The sequence below is a fragment of the Cnephaeus nilssonii genome, assembly GCF_951640355.1.
Source record: "Cnephaeus nilssonii genome assembly, chromosome: 8".
Lineage (NCBI taxonomy): Eukaryota > Metazoa > Chordata > Mammalia > Chiroptera > Vespertilionidae > Cnephaeus > Cnephaeus nilssonii.
This window is the reverse complement of record NC_137079.1, coordinates 98,681,167-98,695,260: the sequence shown is the minus strand read 5'-3', so window position 1 is coordinate 98,695,260 and position 14,094 is coordinate 98,681,167. Positions and strand designations below refer to the sequence as shown.

The 14,094-nt window shown below is 43.9% G+C and overlaps 1 protein-coding gene across 5 annotated transcripts in view; it reads right to left on the bottom strand.

Annotated features, from left to right (window-relative positions):
- NBEA (neurobeachin) overlaps positions 1 to 14,094 on the bottom strand; it is an 873,840-nt gene that overhangs the window by 157,248 nt on the left and 702,498 nt on the right. For all 5 annotated transcript variants that reach the window (XM_079778900.1, XM_079778901.1, XM_079778902.1 and 2 more), the window contains 2 exons: positions 2,246 to 2,363; positions 1,824 to 1,926 (listed from right to left, as the gene is read on the bottom strand). In XM_079778900.1, the coding sequence (XP_079635026.1) occupies positions 1,824 to 1,926; positions 2,246 to 2,363 (221 nt within the window). The remainder of the gene's footprint in view (positions 1 to 1,823; positions 1,927 to 2,245; positions 2,364 to 14,094) is intronic.

Genomic DNA, 14,094 nt, shown 5'->3' with positions numbered 1-14,094 from the left:
TAGGCTATTATCTACTGTCAATGGATTTTGTGCACTTCCTTTTTGGGTTGTGTTGATAAATTGAAAGGCAAGTAGTGTTTTAGGGTGCTTATCCTGGCCACATATTTTCTTTGCATTAACCATACTTTGATATAACTCACTTTGAATTTGTTCAACTAATTTGTTGTAATAATTTCAATCACTTGGAATTACTCAGGTTAAGCATATTCAAAATTTATATTTTGATTCAAAATTAGCTTTCACCCTAATTGTAGATACTCATCAATCTGTTTCCCAGTGTTCAGTTATGAGAGTTAAAACTATATAACACTGTTCAAAACTGAAAAACATTAGGTGTCAATGTTTTTATTCTGTGACAGTGTGTTATTGCAGAGAAATTATTCTTTGTTACTGTTTAATCTTTACACATCATTTTTATTATTTCACTAGGGGCCCAGTGCATGACTTCGTGCACCTTGAAAGGAACTGTGGGCCGAGAGACTGCGGTAGGCACAGGGGCGGGTCTTGGCCCGGCCCCTCACACTGCAACCCCCGTCCCGTCTGCCGGCAGCCCTGCTCCCACCACTGCTGCTCCCATGCATTGACGGCGCCGGCCCCACTCGCACCCACTGACAGCGCAGAGCGACTGGGACCAGCTCCAGCAGTGGTGCGAGTGGGGCCGGCGCTGTCAGGGGGTGTGAGCAGTGGCTGCTGCCCCGACCGCCCCTCAGGAGCAGGGGGAGGTGGAGAAGCCCTCAAGGGCGATCAGGGCTGGCACCTGCCTCTCGCACCCACTGATGGCGCCGAGTGATTGGGACTGGTACTGGGCACGGGCAGCAGGAGCGAGTGGCGGCTCCAGAGCTGGCTGCGGGTGCAAGCAGGGCTGACACTGGCAGTGGGTGTGAGCGGGGCCAGCACTGGCAGCAGGTGTGAGCGCTGGGTGGGACCACGACACGCGGGAGCAAAGGGTTTTCAGTAATCACCAGTCGCTCACCCCGATGACGGCGACCAGCTCCCCACCTTGGTCTGGCGCCCCCGCTCACCTGTTCCACCATCCCACCGTGGCCAATGCCCACCATGTTCCGCACATGCCCCCTGGTGGTCAGCACATGTCATAGCAACCGGTTGTTCCGGTTGTTTCACCATTCGGTCTGTTTGCATATTAGCCTTTTATTATATAGGATTTTCTTTTTTCCCGTTTCCTTGGGTTATAGTGTCTCTGTTACTGCATTTCTTTCGCATTGCAAATAAAATGCCCTGTTTTTTTGTTATTATTTTACTGTGGTGTTTTACTTTTTGGTTGTACCAAAGTTGTGTATTAAATATAATCATGTACTGTTAAATACATACATACATACATACATACATACATACGTACATACATACCTAGATGAAAAATTTAGGGAATGGTAAAACTAAACCATAATTAATGACTATAAATCTCAATAAACTCTAGGAGTTTTATTACTTTAATGAAGAAACATTTATAAGAACAAATTATATGTTATTACATTATAATTACAAACATCATGAGGCTTTTGGTATGTTTCTTGTAAGATCACCAAGCAAAACGTCTTAATTATATACTAGCTATGATATTCAATCAATTTTTTACTTCCTTATTTATATGTTATATAAAATTATGTCTTAACTATTCTGTCATTCTTAAAATAGTTGTTTTCATAACCTCTTTCCCTACAAATAACCTGCAAAGAAAGAAATTTCATTGGTTCTCAACTAATTATAATAATTATAATGGTATAACCTTATATATATTTCTGTCTTATTAAAAATGAAGTATGTTTTATAAAACCCATAGAAAATGTATAACATGATATAATTACCTGGCTTGTGGCAAACCATAGCTGGTTCCTACTCCAACCCGAGGCAAGCTATAGACAACTTTTTTCACTGTTGCTTGATCAGGGAAATTAAACATAACTGAGGCTGTGGAAAGAAGTAAATTCATGGTTTAGAAAAGTACAGGAGAGCAAACATCAACTTCAGAAATAATTTTCAAGTGCTTATCACTATTATTTATAAAGGTAATGTATCTTCTTGGAAATCACCTTTCTGTATAACTTTATCTATGATAAACCTAAGATTAATATTTACAAACATAATAATTTCTTAATATTGTTATTTTAGTGAGGGCATAACAGAGAGAAATACAGCAGGAGGGAAAGCAGAGACAGAATTACACCATGCAAATGAATAGAATTCAAATATGAGCATGTTTTCTTTCAAAATATTTAAGGAGACTTACTTCGGTTTGCCATAAATACTTCCAAAGCAGTGTTTTGTAGAAGATAACGTCTTGAGAATACAGCTCGTATCTCACTGAACATCCATTTTCCATGAAGTCCCTCAGTGTATGCAAGGACCTAAAATAAATAATTTAAATGGAAGTTTCCATCAGTAAAATATGTGTCTAAAACTTAGTTTGACAATATCTTAGGCAGTGCTATATAAAAGTCAGTAATTAGGGATCATCTTCCTGAATTCATTATATATCATTTAATTCTATATACTTGCAAAATTCTACCTTTCTTAATTTTCTTAATTGGCTCATTGGGAAATGAAGGAGCAAAAAAGTTGTATATTCAATATGACCCTGTGACTTAAAACAGAAAATGTATTTAATTTTTTCATCTTGTATATAATTAGTTGGGCCAGGTGACCTGACATAACTGTTGGTTCTTTTGCAGTATCTTCTTTCCTCCTCCTTCCTTACTTATTGAAAGCTCAGTTATCCCTGAAGTGTCCATGTGGTCAACCTCAGGTGATGGATCATGACTGATCTAAACTGGAGGACAGGAAATATTTTTGGTAATAGGCCAAATAGAAAATATTTTCAGGCCTGATGGTATGATTACTCAGCTTTACCACTGTACCATGAAAGCAGTCACAGGCAATCTATACTAATAAAAGGGTAATATGCTAATTAGACTGGACATTTTCCGGACATCCTTCAGGACAAAGCCATGGTGGTGGGGCCGAGGCAGAGGTGGTTAGGGGCGATCAGGCTAGCAGGGGAGAGCAGTTAGAGGGATCAGGCTGGCAGGGGAGAGCAATTAGGGGGATCAGCCTGGCAGGGGAGAGCAGTTAGGGGGGTCAGGCCAGCAGGGGAAAGCAGTTAGGGGAACAGGCCGGCAGGAGTGAGCAGTTGGGGGATCATCCTGGCAGGGGAGAGCAGTTAGGGGGATCAGGCCAGCAGGCAGGTGAGCAGTTAGGAGCCAGCAGTCCTGGATTGCAAGAAGGATGTCTGACTGCCGGTTTAGGCCCGATCCCACAGGGGTTGGTCATCCCCTGAGGGGTCCCAGATTGGAGAGGATGCAGGCCAGGCTGAGGGACCCCCACCCCTGTGTATGAATTTCATGCACTGGGCCTCTAGTCTATAATAATAAAAGCATAATATGCTAATTAGACTGGACATCCTTCCAGACGACCTTCTGGACGAAGCCAGGGCTGAGAGGGAAGCCCAGGTCCTGGGTGCCAGAGGGAAGCCTGTGCCAGCAGCCAGGGGAAGGAAGGCCTACTCTTGCACGAATTTTGTGCATTGGGCCTCTAGTGTATAAATAAATGATCAGGGCTGTGCTCCATTGAAACTTAAAAAAAAACCACACCTTTATTTACAACAACAGGAACGGCCTGAATTGGCCCCAAGGCCAGAGTGTGGTTAACCTATGGTCTCAGCCAATCATGACAAAGTCATTCCTTGCTTTCCTCAATTCCCTTACAACCAGTGGTAAGGATATTTGACCCAGCACTGGCTAATGAGAATAAAACCAAAGTCAGTTGGGGATGTTTCAGAGAAGCTGATAAAATTAGTCATATATAGCTGGTACACTCTTGTCCCCTTCTTGCTTAAAAGGAGATGTGATGGTGGAAACTGTAGCAGCATTGAATAACCATGGGAGGAAGGCCCAGGGAATCAGGTTGAGGTTTGGCCCCTGACACTGAGCTACTGAAACAATCTCAGCAATGATCCATACGTGTGGATACCTTGATACCTGATGCGTGTAAATTCATATTTGGTTATGCCACAGCTAGTCAAATCTGCAACAAACACATTCCTTTCTGATACACTAATGTATATTACAATACATTTGCATTGGTTTACTCTGTATAATCTACTAAATTTATATTTCTTTAGTGAAAATGGAAACTAGTCATTGAATTATTTGTACATGATATACATTAAGCTTTGAAAATAAGTTATGAAGTTCCTTTGTACATTTCCTTTCTCTAGGAATTGTGTGTGTGTGTGTGTGTGTGTGTGTGTGTGTGTGTACACATACGCAAAATATATGATCTATTGGTCTTTTGTATTTTTTGAAAATTCCATTTTAACTCCTTAATTCAGTTTTTGTCTTTCCCTAGACACTGGAAGGTTTTTGGAGGCAGTCAGACATTTAAATCCTGGGACATTTTAGAGCCTATCAGACTCCTATTTAAATATTGGCTCTGCTTTCTTCTAGCTATAAGGCCTTGCAGAATTATTTAACTCCATCTGATTTTTGATATCTGAAGAAGTGATAATAATATCTGTAACTGGTTAGTTTACGTGGAGACAATGAATGTAAAGTGAATGGCCTTAGCTACTATTTAAGTTCTGTTCATAAGTTTATATGTCATTGTTGTCAAATATAAAGTGACAATTTTTTTTTTCAGTTTCTAAATAAAAAACTTTTTATACATTTCACAAAAGAATGATAGTGACCTGTCACAATTTATATTAATAAATTCTTAGTTGAGTGCAATGGTTTCCAGATTTGAATTTCATAGACCAGTATAATTTTTTTTTAAATGGAAAGAATACTAATATAGGATGGTTTTCTTTGCCAAGTAGGAAAAATTTTAAGACAAATAAAACAGCCACAACAACAAAAACTATCTTTCACTAGGACTACTATTTCACTAATATATATATATATATATATATATATATATATATATATATATATATATATATTAAAACCACTAAAAACACAGATAGTAAAATGATTATAATCTCAGAAAAAAGAAGAGATTTTTCCCATGAAAGCTGTGTTGGCACCCTTATACTGAAACCAGTATGCCAGGAAGATAAAGACAAACACACACACATACACTCATATTTTACTTATTTTCCTCTTTGAGAACTATGATATAATAAATATTTGATCAATTATTCCTTTCCATTAAGCACATTATCATTTATTTTACTCATAGGATGCAGGTAGCTTATAAACACATAGAGGTTAGTTTGACTCCTTAACTACTCCATGTCTTACCAACAATGCCAGTTATCAATTTATTAGAGGCCCGGTGCACGAAATTCATGCATGGGGGCGGGGGTGTCCCCTCAGCCCAGCCTGCACCCTCTCACAACCCTGGACCACTGGCTCCTAATCGCTCACCTGCCTGCCTGCCTGGTTGCCCCTATCTGCCCTGCCCTGCTGGCCTGATCGCCCCTCACTGCCGCCCCTGTCAGCCTGGTCACCCCCAACTGCCACCCCTGCTGGCCTGGTCACCCTCAACTGCCCCCCCCGCCAGCCTGGTCACCCCACACAGCCTGCTTGTTCAGTCATTTGGTTGTCCCTCACTAACCCCCCTGTCAGCCTGGTCGTAGGCAGCCATCTTGTGAGGGCATGAGGGTTAATTTGCATATTACCTCTTTATTATATAGGATTGCTTTCCAGCACCAAATTTACCCTTAATTGCTTGTTCTATGAAAATGAATCTGTGCCCCTTGTTTTTCCTTTGCTAGCTGGCACAATGTTAAGCTTTGTCAGGAAAGGACACTGAAGAGACAATGCAGGAGGAAGGCTTTTCTTCCTGGTTCTGGTGTGCTCACTCAGCAAGTTCCTGCAAAATGTAGGCCTGCAGTGTATGGTTGCAAACAGTACCCAGTGACTAGTTTCCTCCAGAATTCCCCCTACTCCAGCCAGTTTTGTAGCAGAGTGCCTGCAGTGAGAAGCCTCCTAGGAACAGCTTCACCAACTCCTGAGAGAGTTAGACGTCTAGAAAGTCCCAGAGGACAGAGCTCCCCCAGCAAGGCACCAGAATGACTTCTCCACCATTCAGTGAGCTACAGCCATGCTCTTCACAACAAGGCCTGGAGGGCCTCTTCCCTGGGTTCAATGTCAGCTCTAATGGTAGTGGCTACTCCTTATACTGTATATGCTGTTCCAAACACATATATGTTTAGAGTTCTTTTTATTTCTTGCTAACCATTCCCTTGGTATTCCAGTTTCCTGTTATAATTTATTATAACTATTGATATTACACATTCCCTGTTCAAATTTCTAAATGGTTTCTCTCTCCTGAATGGATCTAGACAGATAACACAAACTCTTCTATCAGTTCTCCTACCACCACTTTCTTTTTCTTTTTTTTAATTTGTATTGAATTTATTGGGGCAACATTGGGTTAATAAAATTATGTAGGTTTTGTTAGGGGCAAAAATAGAATATTGGGAACTAGCTATAGTTTTGGGAAATATTAATCATGCTCTGTTAACCATGATTGCCTTGTTCTGGTTAAAGAAAGTGCATTCTAACCTGGCTGGGAGTTGTAAGCCCCCTGGGAGTCAACCTTGGACCTGGGAGTCAACCTTGGAATAAGGTCCATTCTCACTCAAGAACTACCTATTATCATGGAAAGATTAACAACCTTGTTGCCCAAACAATGGAGTCCCATCCCAGCATGCACAGCCTATTTCCCCATGTAGTATTTATCCTACCCTATCTAAGCAGCTGGCTTAAGGGGGTTTGCAGGGCAGATTTTTGTGGATGACCTGCTGCTCTTTCATGCTGCCAGCTCAACCCTGTCTCTGCTGAATTGGCTCAAGTAGTGACAGGCAGCCCTGACCCATTGGTTATCCGGTTTCCGTTTCATGTATACAATTCTATAATATATCATCTGTATATTGTAATGTGTGTTCATCATCCCAAGTCACGTCTCCTTCCATCATCATTTATCCCCACTTTATCCTCTTATACTATCCCCAACCCCCTTTCCCTCCCATAATCACTATATTGTTGCCTGTGTCTAATGAGGTTTTTGTTTGTTTGTTTGCTTTTTCCTTAATTCCTTAACCTTTTTCACCCAGTCCCCCAACCCTCTCCCCTCTGACAGATGTCAGTCAGTTCTCTGTATATATGAGTCTGTTTCTATTTTGTTTGATAGTTTATTTTGTTCATTATATTCCACTTACAAGTGAAATCATATGGTACTTATCTTTCTATGGATGACTTATTTCACTTAGCATAACAATCTCTGGGTCCATCCATGCTGTTTCAAAAGGTAAGATTTCCTTCTTTTTGTTACTGACCAGTAGTATCCCATTGTGTGAATGTACCACAGCGTTTTAATCCACTCATCTACTGATGGACACATGGGAAGCTTTGAAATATTGGCTATCTGTAATAATAAAAGTATAATATGCTAATTACATCAGATGTCCTTCAGGGGCTGCAAGGGAAGCCTGGGTCCCGGGTACCAGAGGGAAGCCGGTGCCTGCAGCCCGGGGAAGGAAGGCCTATTCTTTCACGAATTTTGTGCATTGGGCCTCTAGTTGTAAATAATGCTGCAATGAACAGAGGAGTGCATAGATTCCTTCAAATTAGTGTTTCAGGATTTTTTTGGTATATTCCCAGAAGTGAAATTGCTGGGCCATAAAGCAGTTCCATTTATAGTTTTTTGAATAACTTCCATACTTTTTTCCACAGTGTCTGCACCAATCTGTATTCTCACCAAATAGTTGGAGAGGGTTCCTTTTTCTCCACATCCTCACCTACACTTGTTGTTTGTTGATTTATTGATGGTAGTCATTCTGACAGGTGTGAAGTGAGATCTCATTGTGGTTTTAATTTGCATCTCTCTGATGATTAGTGACTTGGAGCATCTTTGCATATGCCTATTGGCCATCTGTATGTCCTCTTTGAAGAAGTGTTCATTCAGGTCTTTTGCCCATTTTTTAACTGGATTGTTTGGGGGGTTTTGATGTTGAATTGTATAAGTTACTTATAAAATTTGGATACTAGCCCCTTATTGAATATATCATTGGCAAATATGTTCTGCCATTTAGTGGGGTGTATTTTCATTTTGTTGGTTTCCTTTGCTGTGCAGAACCTTTTCAGTTTGATGTAGTACCATCCTATCTAATAAAAGAGTGATATGCAAATTAACCATCACTCTGCTACACCCACAGCCATCCCCACCAGCCAATCAGGAGTGAGTATGCAAATTAACCCCAACCAAGATGGCTGAGGCCATGGAGCGAGCAGGAGGGAGGCTTGGGTTTCCCTGGCAATGGAGGAAGCCAAGCTTTCCGCACACCCTGGCAGGCCCAGGCCTCCACTCAAGTCTACAAAGTTTCAATTATAGAAGATAAGTAAATCCCAACATAAATGGTGGCAGCCACGGAGCGAGCAGGAGGCTTGGTTCTGCCCCAGGCTACAAAGTTTCAATTATAGAAGATAAATAAATCCCAGCTACCAGGGCCTCTGTTTAGGTCGCCAGGGGGCGTGGCCGGCCTGCAAACCACTACAGGCCCCTCTCCCAGGCTGCCCCATGCCCCCAGGGAACCCCCACCCTGATCTGTGACACCCTTCAGGGCAAAACAGCTGGCCCCTACCCATGCACCAGGACTCTATCCTATCTAATAAAAGAGTAATATGCAGATTGACCATCACTCCAACACACAAGATGGCTGCCCCCATGTGGTCAAAGATCCTGCCCCCATGTGGACACAAGATGGCCATCACAAGATGGCCAGCAGGGGAGGGCAGTTGGGAGGGACCAGGCCTGCAAGGGAGGGCAGTTGAGGGTGATCAAGCCTGCACAAGAGGGCAGTTAGGGGTGACCAGGCCGGCAGAGGAGGGAAGTTGGGGGTGACCGGGCCTGCAGGAAATGGCAGTTGGGGGGGACCCAGGCCTGCAGGGGAGAGCAGTTGGGGGGGACCAGGCCTGCAAGGGAGGGCAGTTAGGGGTGACCAGGCCTGCAGGGGAGGGCAGTTAGGGGCAAACAGGCTGGCAGGGGAGCAGTTAGGCATCAATCAGGCTGGCGGGGGAGTGGTTAGGGGGTGATCAGGCTGGCAGGCAGAAGCAGTTAGGGGCAATCAGGAAGGCAGGCAGGTGAGCAGTTGGGAGCCAGCAGTCCTGGATTGTGAGAGGGATGTCCGACTGCCCGAAGAGGGATGTCCGACTGTCCCACTGGGATCGGGCCTAAACGGGCAGTCGGACATCCCTCAAGGGGTCCCAGATTGGAGAGGGTGCAGGGTGGGCTGAGGGACACCACCACCCCCCCCCCGGGTACGAATTACATGCACCGGGCCTCTAGTCCTATATAATAAGAGAGGAATATGCTAATTAGCCAGGACGCCCTCATGGGTAACGTCTGGCAGGAGCGGGTGGGTGTGGCTGCGTGCTGCACAAGGCTGGGCACGTGAGGCTGCGTCAAATAAAATAAAATGCGTTCACATGCCTGAAGACAACAGGATTCAAGGAGGAAGGGCTCCAGTTTCGTTTTCTCACACCCAGCTAGGAGGCCTCCCTGGGGCGGCTCTCCCCTTGAATCCCTGAGCAGGACAAGTGCTCCGCTCCAGCCCCAAAGCCCTGAAGGGAGGTGGAGCAAAGCACTTTCCCTCCAGGACCCCGCTCTCCCTGGGAACCCGAAAATCCACCCCCGGGTGACTGCGCAGCAGCCAGGCCTGGCGAGCCGTGGAGAGGGCGACCTACCCGGAGGCCATGCAGCTGCCATAGTTGAAGTCGCCCTCGATGGAGGAGCGGGGGTAGCGGAGATCAGAGTAGGGCATGTTGGCAATGGAACCCCAGCTCCCCACTGAATGATTAAAGCATATGGACCTCAACAGTCCTCAGTCACTTCCTGAGCAGCAGTCAGCCCGGACCGGGGATCAAACCCAAAACCTAAGTAGGTGCCCTGACAGAATGGAACCCAAACCTTTGCTGTGGCGGAGGAGCTCGGCCCACAGCAGGGCCAGGGCACCCAGAGGGTTTTTTTTGTTTTTTTTAATATATTTTATTGACTTTTTACAGAGAGGAAGAGAGAGGGATAGAGAGCCAGAAACATCGATGAGAGAGAAACATCGATCAGCTGCCTCTTGCACACCCCCTACTGGGGATGTGCCCGCAACCAAGGTACATGCCTTGACCGGAATCGAACCCGGGACCCTTGAGTCCGCAGGCCGACGCTCTATCCACTGAGCCAAACCGGTTTCGGCCCAGAGGGGTTTTGTTGAGGGGCCCTGACAGGCAGCCCGCGGCGCAGTGGGTTAGAACCTCCTCCTGATACAGCAAGGCTGCGGGGTGGATCCCTGGTCAGGGCACAGACAAGAAGCAACCAAAGAGAGCATGATAAGTGGAACAACACACTGGTGTTTCTCTCGCTTCCTTCCTCTCTCTAAAATAATCAATCAAAAAAATTAAAATGAAAAATAAACCCTCTGGCCCTAACTGGTTGTAGGCCTGTGGACTGAGGGGTCCCGGGTTCAATTCCAGTCAAGGGCATGTACCTTGGTTGCAGGCACATCCCCAGTGGGGGGTGTGCAGGAGGCAGCTGATCGATGTTTCTCTCTCATCGATGTTTCTAACTCTCTATCCCTCTCCCTTCCTCTCTGTAAAAAATCAATAAAATATATTTAAAAAAATAAAAATAAACCCTCTGTCTTGCAGAGTTGCTAAAACAGTTAGAAAGCAAAATCCCATCCCTTCCCATTCATTCAACAAATACTTCATATGCTCCTTCAATAATCACACTGGGGATGGGTGTTTGTTTGTTTATTTGTTTGTTTGTTTTGGTTAATCCTCACCTGAGGACATTTTTGCATTGATTTTTTTTTTTTTTTTACAGAGAGTGGAAGGGCGGGAGAAAGACAGAAACTAATGTGAGATACATCAATTGGTTGCCCTTTGCTGAATCCCTGACCAGGGCCCTGGATTAAGCCTGCAACCCAGGTACATGCCCTTGATCGGAATCCAACCCAGTACCCTTCAGTCCACCTGCAGAAGCACTATCCACTGAACCAAACAACATTTTTTTCCCTTTTAAGTCCTCCTCTAAGGGTATGTTCTTTTCATTGATTCTAGAGAGAGAGGACGGGAGAGGGAAAGAGAAAGAGAAACACTGATCAGTTGCCCAAGCAATCCGACAGGGATGGAACCCACAACCTGTGTATGTGCCCTCACCTGGAATCAAACACATGACCCTTTGGTGCATGGAGGGCACTCTAACTACTGATCCTCACCAACCAGGGCCTGGAGGCACATTAAAAATTTTTTTCAGATCTGCCCTGGCCAGGTGGCTCAATTGGTTGGAGTCTCAACCTGTACACCAAAGGATTTCCTGTTGGATTCTAGGTTAGGGCACATACTTAGGTTTAGGTTAGATCCCGGTAGGTCAGCAGGTGCAGAGGCAGCCTACTGGTATTTCTCTGTCACATGGATGTTTCTCTCTCTAAAAATCAATTTTAAAAACATCCTCAGGTGAGAATTAAAAAAAAAAATTATATATATATACACACACATATATATATATAAATGTCCTCAGGTGAGGATTAACCAAATATATATATATATATATATATATATAAAATTGTTCAGATCTAAAATTTTATTTGGTTCTTTTTTAAATTTTTATTTTTCATTTGCAGTTCACATTCAATATCCTATCCTATATAATCCTATATAATAAAACCCTAATATGCAAATTGACCAAACAGTGGAATGACTGGTCACTATGAACTGACCACCAGGGGGCAGATGCTCAATGTAGGATCTGCCCCCTGGTGTTCAGTGCACTCCCACAGGGGGAGCGCTGCTCAGCCAGAAGCCGGCCTCACGGCTGGCGAGTGCAGCGGAGGAGGCGGGAACCTCGATGGCAGCATTAAGGAGCAGAGAGCCGAGCAGTAGGGAGCAGCAAGCAGGCAAGCAGTAAGGAGCCAGGGGTCCCCAGGGCACGAATTTCGTGCACCGGGCCTCTAGTTTGTATATGTTTTCTTTTGTTTCCCTTGCCCTCTACCACCACTTTCCTAGCTTCAGGTTGGGACCACACTAGTCCTCAGGGGCCCTCAGGAGCAAGATAAAATGATACTGAGATAATCAGAGAAATCCAGTAAACCCTGGAGGCAAGAAGAGAGAATAAAATTAAAATTAAATTATTTTGCTTGCTAGTAAACAGTGCAGGAAAGCAAATTCCAAAAGATAGATCCAAAGGTCAGAAGTTATTTTGAACAAGGGCAGCAACATCTGAATAAGCATATATCCTTTACCAAAAGACCATGGGAAGGACAATTATGTTTATAAAACCTCTTATAACTTGATTTGAAAATGTGCTTAATTATTTTACCATCATCCATGTGTTTTTTTAATTTAATAAATCTTTATTGTTCAGATTATTACAATTGTTCCTCTTTTTTCCCCCCATAGCTCCCCTCCACCAGGTTCCTACCCCAACCTCTGCCCTTACCTCCCACCCACTGTCCTCATCCATAGGTGTATGCTTTTTGTCCAGTCTCTTCCCGCACCCCCCACTTCCCTTTTCCCCCAAGAATTGTCAGTCCACTCCCTTTCTATGCCCCTGATTCTATTATATTCACCAGTTAATACTGTTCATCAGATTTTTGATTCCCTTGGTTTTTAGATTCACTTGTTGATAGATACGTATTTGTTGTTCATAATTTTTATCTTTATCTTTTTCTTCTTCCTCTTCTTAAAGAATACCTTTCAGCATTTCATATAATACTGGTTTGGTGGTGATGAACTCCTTTAGCTTTTTCTTATCTGTGAAGCTCTTTATCTGACCTTCAATTCTGAATGATAGCTTTGCTGGGTAGAGTAATCTTGGTTGTAGGTTCTTGCTATTCATCACTTTGAATATTTCTTGCCACTCCCGTCTGGCCTGCATAGTTTCTGTTGAGAAATCAGCTGACAATCGTATGGGTGCTCCTTTGTAGGTAATTAACTGTTTTTCTCTTGCTGCTTTTAATATTCTCTCTTTGTCTTTTGCTCTTGGCATTTTAATTATGATGTGTCTTGGTGTGGTCCTCTTGGATTCCAAACAAATTTGGGGTTCTGTGTGCTTCCTGGGCTTGTAAGTCTATTTCTTTCACCAGGTGGGGTAGTTTTCGATCACTATTTCTTCAAATAGGTTTTCAGTATCTTGCTCTCTCTCTTCTTCTGGGACCCCCATAATTCTGATGTTGGTACACTTGAAGTTGTCCCAGAGGCTTCTTACGCTATCTTCAACTTTTTGGATTCTTTCTTCTTTTTTGCTTTTTCGGTTGAGTTTTTTTTGCTTCTTTGTATTCCAAATCTTTGACTTGTTTCTTGCAATCCTCTAGTCTGCTTTTAGGTCTCTGTATAATATTTTTTATTTCAGTCAGTGTATGCTTAATTTCTAGTTGATCCTTTTTCATATCCTCAAGGGTCTCATTAAATTTATTGGCCTTTTCTAGGAAATTCTTGAAAAACTTTATAACCGTGGTTTTGAACTCTATATCCAGTCGTTTACTTTCCTCCATTTCCTTCATTTGTGACCTGCCTCTTTGTTTCCGCATTTTGGCTGCTTCCCTGAGTTGATGGAGTGGCTTTGTGTGCTAGGTGTCCTAGCAGGGCCCAGTGGCTCAGCCTCCCCAGTTACCTGAGGTGGACACACTTGGTGCGCCCCTTTGTGGGCTGTGTGCACAGTCTTGTTGTAGTTAAGCCTAGATTGTTTTTAGTATCACTGGGGGGAGTTGACCTCCAGGCCAATTGGATGTGAGGATCAGCTGTGTCTCTGCTGGGAGAGCTTCTGTGTTCAGCTTGGATGGGGCGGAGTCTCAGGGTGGAGCAGACAGCCTTGGTTTCCCGTCAGCCCCGCCCTTATAGGCCCCTGTGTCTCAGTGTCCTGCGGCAATGGCTGCACACACCTCTGAGAGAAGGCTGCCCTTGAGTTTTTCCCACTGCCATACAGTCCAGTTTCTCTCCGAATGAGTCTGGGTACCCAAAGTCTCACCTGGAAGTGAATTTCAGTGCAGTCGGGAGATTTTGTTTCCCTCTCGAATGAGACAGCTAGCCGCACACTTGCTGCCTGCCCTGTGTGCCATGAGTAAGCCAGTTGCGTATTTAGCCG